General features: G+C 34.5%; 1 protein-coding gene across 1 annotated transcript; it reads left to right on the top strand.

Annotated features, from left to right (window-relative positions):
- The first annotated feature begins 2,157 nt into the window (after positions 1–2,157).
- LOC114188650 (pyridoxal 5'-phosphate synthase subunit PDX1) lies at positions 2,158–3,536 on the top strand. Its single transcript, XM_028077224.2, has one exon. It carries the CDS (start codon positions 2,321–2,323, stop codon positions 3,254–3,256), a length of 936 nt encoding a protein of 311 aa, XP_027933025.1. The 5' UTR covers positions 2,158–2,320; the 3' UTR covers positions 3,257–3,536.
- The last annotated feature ends 276 nt before the right edge of the window (positions 3,537–3,812 follow it).

Below are 3,812 nucleotides of genomic sequence, written 5' to 3'. Positions count from 1 at the left end.
TGATATTTTGTGACAAAATAAACCTGTTAAAAATTGTTAAATTGAAGTTGTTGAGTGAGTATCTTTCCAGAGAAAACTCATGGAGCTGGTCTGTTATTTTCTATCGGTGAATTGAAGTTTGAATTGTGAATAACTAATTAGAAAAATTGTATTATATGAAACAATGATGTTTCTAAGAGTATGAAAGTGAATGAAATGGGATGGAATTTGAACGATGAATTTTATTTATTGTATGAGAACTATGCTTTTAAGAAGTGTAATATCAAGATATAATGTTACACATTAGTTGAAGATACTTTTTGTCAAACTTTGTGAAGTCATTTTTACTTCTACTAGAATTACTAACTCATATAGAAGATAGAAAAGATTTTTTTATGAAGGAATCTTAAATAAGAGACTATTTTTTACTAGACCATAAACAAATTAACCTTATCATGATGAGATTAAAAATTGATAAAATTGGACTAGTCATAATTTTTATTTCATAATGTCGTAACAAATGTAAAGTTTCCAGAATTACTCTTGTATTTCATAATATATAATTCTAAATTTATCTGTAAAGTTCTCAAAAATCAAATTACTCAAATGACATAAAATGTTGTATACATAATACACACGGTATAAACTAAACCTTTAGTTAATAGTAAAATTTAAAAAAATCTAATTTCATCTAATTGATGTTATATATATATATATATATATATATATATATATATATATATATATATATATTTTGTTACAATACTATAAACTAGAAAAAAAAATAAAAGTTAATTTAGGTGACTGTGAAAATCTATATAACACTCGAACACAGTGAATGGTTTGAAGAAAGAAAAAGAGATAAAAAAAAATGAGATCGTACATAAAAATAAATAACTAATATTAATCTTATAATGCACTTTTTATGGTTAGAGGTATGTACAAGAATGTCCTTCTCGAAGGTACTAAAAAACCAAGGTTCTCAAAGCATTTAGAAAGTCCTACCTTTTCTTTAAGTCGGTGCACATATATGACACAAATTGCCTCTAAATAATAATAGTATAACGAGAATCAAAACACATATATTACATGATAAAACGGGAAACAAAACTAAACCAGTCAAACAAACACTAACACAGAGACACTTACAAAAAAAGATATGAATAACTTTATTTGAACTAATTTCACAATTTCACAGTATATGTAATTCACCTTAAAGAAAATGTAATTTCAAATAAACAATAACAGAGGAAGTAAGTTTAAGAAATAAAGTGTTAATAAAACATTCTCCCAGTTATACAAGGAGGATAGACTAATTAAATAATCTCATTTTCAATTTTAGAATGTTTTAATTTATTTCTATTTAATGCAGTAAGTACTAAATATTAATTCAGTTTTATAATATAGTAAATATTAATTTATTTGCATTTAATATAGTAAATATTACTGATAATAGAAATGAAAAAAAATGAAAAACTTATTTCTATTTACACATCAAATGTAATAAAACACTTAGTAATAACTATTTTCGTCCTTACCACGGTAAAAATTTCATGACTAATTTAATTACATTAAACTTATATTCCAGAATTATTTATATTTATAATAAATTTTTAATTATATAATAAATGCTTTTTTACACAAGTTAGAATACAAGTTTAATAAAAATCTGTAGATATGTCTCACTTCAGAAATAGGCGACCTCAAAAAAAGAAAAAAAAAAAAGAGTTCAGACAAATATATAACAAATACAAAATATTTTTGTGACAGCAGAATAATAAACTATAAAATTATATAAAACTAAATACAAGTGGTTAATGTATCTGTTTGAAATAAAAATAATAATTAACATAATTTGTGTACTGAAATAGACTAATGGCGAAAAAATCAAAAGAATAATAAAATGTAGATAGAAATAAATATTGACTGGAATTTTAAGAGATATTTCTTAAGACAATAGTGAGAATAATAGTTTAAAAGTTGATGTATTTTTTATTTAAATATTATAATAAGAAAATATATAAAATAATTAAAGAGATAATAAAAGATGGTAGTAAAAGAAGAAATGAGAAAAGAAAAAATGAAAAAGGTATAAATATAGGAAATGAAAAAGAGAGTGAGGAAGAAGGGAAGATAATTATGAAATGTGGAGGAGATAGTGGATGAATGCGTGGCTGCATTTGATTGGGAGGGATGAAGGCAGGGAAAGGCCCCAAAAGGAGAGAGATGTGAGGACTACATAAACATCTCATTTGCAATCTCTCTTTGCCCACCGCACAACAACAATCTTTTCTAACTCTTTCTCTTCCTTCTCACACAGTCCACACCTCTATCTCACTCAATGGAAGGAGAAGGATCCGGTGTGGTTACCGTCTATGGCAACGGCGCCATCACGGAAACCAAGAAGTCCCCCTTCTCCGTCAAAGTCGGTCTCGCTCAGATGCTCCGGGGCGGTGTTATCATGGACGTCGTCAACGCCGACCAGGCCCGCATCGCTGAAGAGGCCGGGGCCTGTGCGGTTATGGCCCTCGAGCGAGTACCCGCGGACATCCGGGCCCAGGGTGGTGTGGCCCGCATGAGCGACCCACAGCTCATCAAGGAAATCAAGCGGGCCGTCACCATCCCCGTGATGGCAAAGGCCCGCATCGGGCACTTCGTGGAGGCCCAGATCCTGGAGGCCATCGGCATCGACTACGTGGACGAGAGCGAGGTTCTCACCCTGGCCGATGACGCAAACCACATCAACAAACACAACTTCCGCATCCCCTTTGTCTGCGGCTGCCGCAACCTCGGTGAAGCCCTCCGCCGCATCCGCGAGGGCGCCGCCATGATCCGCACCAAGGGCGAGGCAGGCACCGGCAACATCATCGAGGCCGTGCGTCATGTCCGCTCAGTCATGAGCGACATTAGGGTTCTCCGCAACATGGACGACGACGAAGTTTTCACCTTCGCCAAGAACATCGCCGCGCCCTACGACCTTGTTATGCAGACCAAGCAGCTAGGCCGCCTTCCCGTTGTCCACTTCGCCGCAGGTGGCGTCGCCACTCCCGCCGATGCCGCCCTCATGATGCAGCTTGGCTGCGATGGTGTCTTTGTTGGCTCCGGCGTCTTCAAGAGCGGTGACCCCGCCAAACGTGCTAGAGCCATTGTTCAGGCTGTCACTCATTACAGCGACCCTGAGGTTTTAGCTGAGGTGAGTTGCGGCTTGGGTGAAGCCATGGTTGGAATCAATTTGAGCGATAGTAATGTTGAGAGGTTCGCCAATCGCTCAGAATGATGATTCTTCTTTCTTCTCGGGTCTTGGTTCTCAGCTTCAATCTGGATTAAGGTTTTACTAGTGGTTTTAGTTGTTTCTTATTTTCTTTTGGTAAGAATAATGTTATGTTTTTGTTGTTCTGGACTGTGTCAGAACAAAAAAAAATTAGATAGCTATTTGTGTCTGCCTTGTAATGTGCTGATACAATATTCAGCTTTGTGGTACTATATTGTCCAGTTAGTTTTTTCATGGTATACTAGGATCGAATAATTCTTGTTTTGATATTCAATCCTATTTTTTATTTCTGGGGTTAGTTTTTTTATTGGATTGATAGTCAGTTGTTTTCAGTTTCTTCTCTATTTTACTAAGTTGAACAGTATGATTTGAAATCATACAGTTTTTTTTTATCTGCTGAAGCCAAAATTAGATGCTGGAAAGTGTAGTTTGGTGTTCTGGGTATGCCATTTTAGTTTGCTGAACATCCATATTTTGTGTCAATTCACTCATTTGTAGTTAGATTAGAGTTTCTCCTTCAGTGGCCTCTAATGTCCATTGAGGATATCTTTCTCTTGGATTT

This window comes from Vigna unguiculata, chromosome 6, assembly GCF_037176805.1.
Source record: "Vigna unguiculata cultivar grain cowpea cultivar isolate G323 ecotype 2 chromosome 6, ASM3717680v1, whole genome shotgun sequence".
NCBI classification, from domain to species: domain Eukaryota; kingdom Viridiplantae; phylum Streptophyta; class Magnoliopsida; order Fabales; family Fabaceae; genus Vigna; species Vigna unguiculata.
This window is presented reverse-complemented; position numbering and strand designations above follow the sequence as displayed.

What these genes read in the sequence shown, in the direction of transcription:
- LOC114188650 (XM_028077224.2), top strand. Translation starts at nt 2,321, where the DNA reads ATGGAAGGAGAAGGATCCGGTGTGGTTACCGTCTATGGCAACGGCGCC.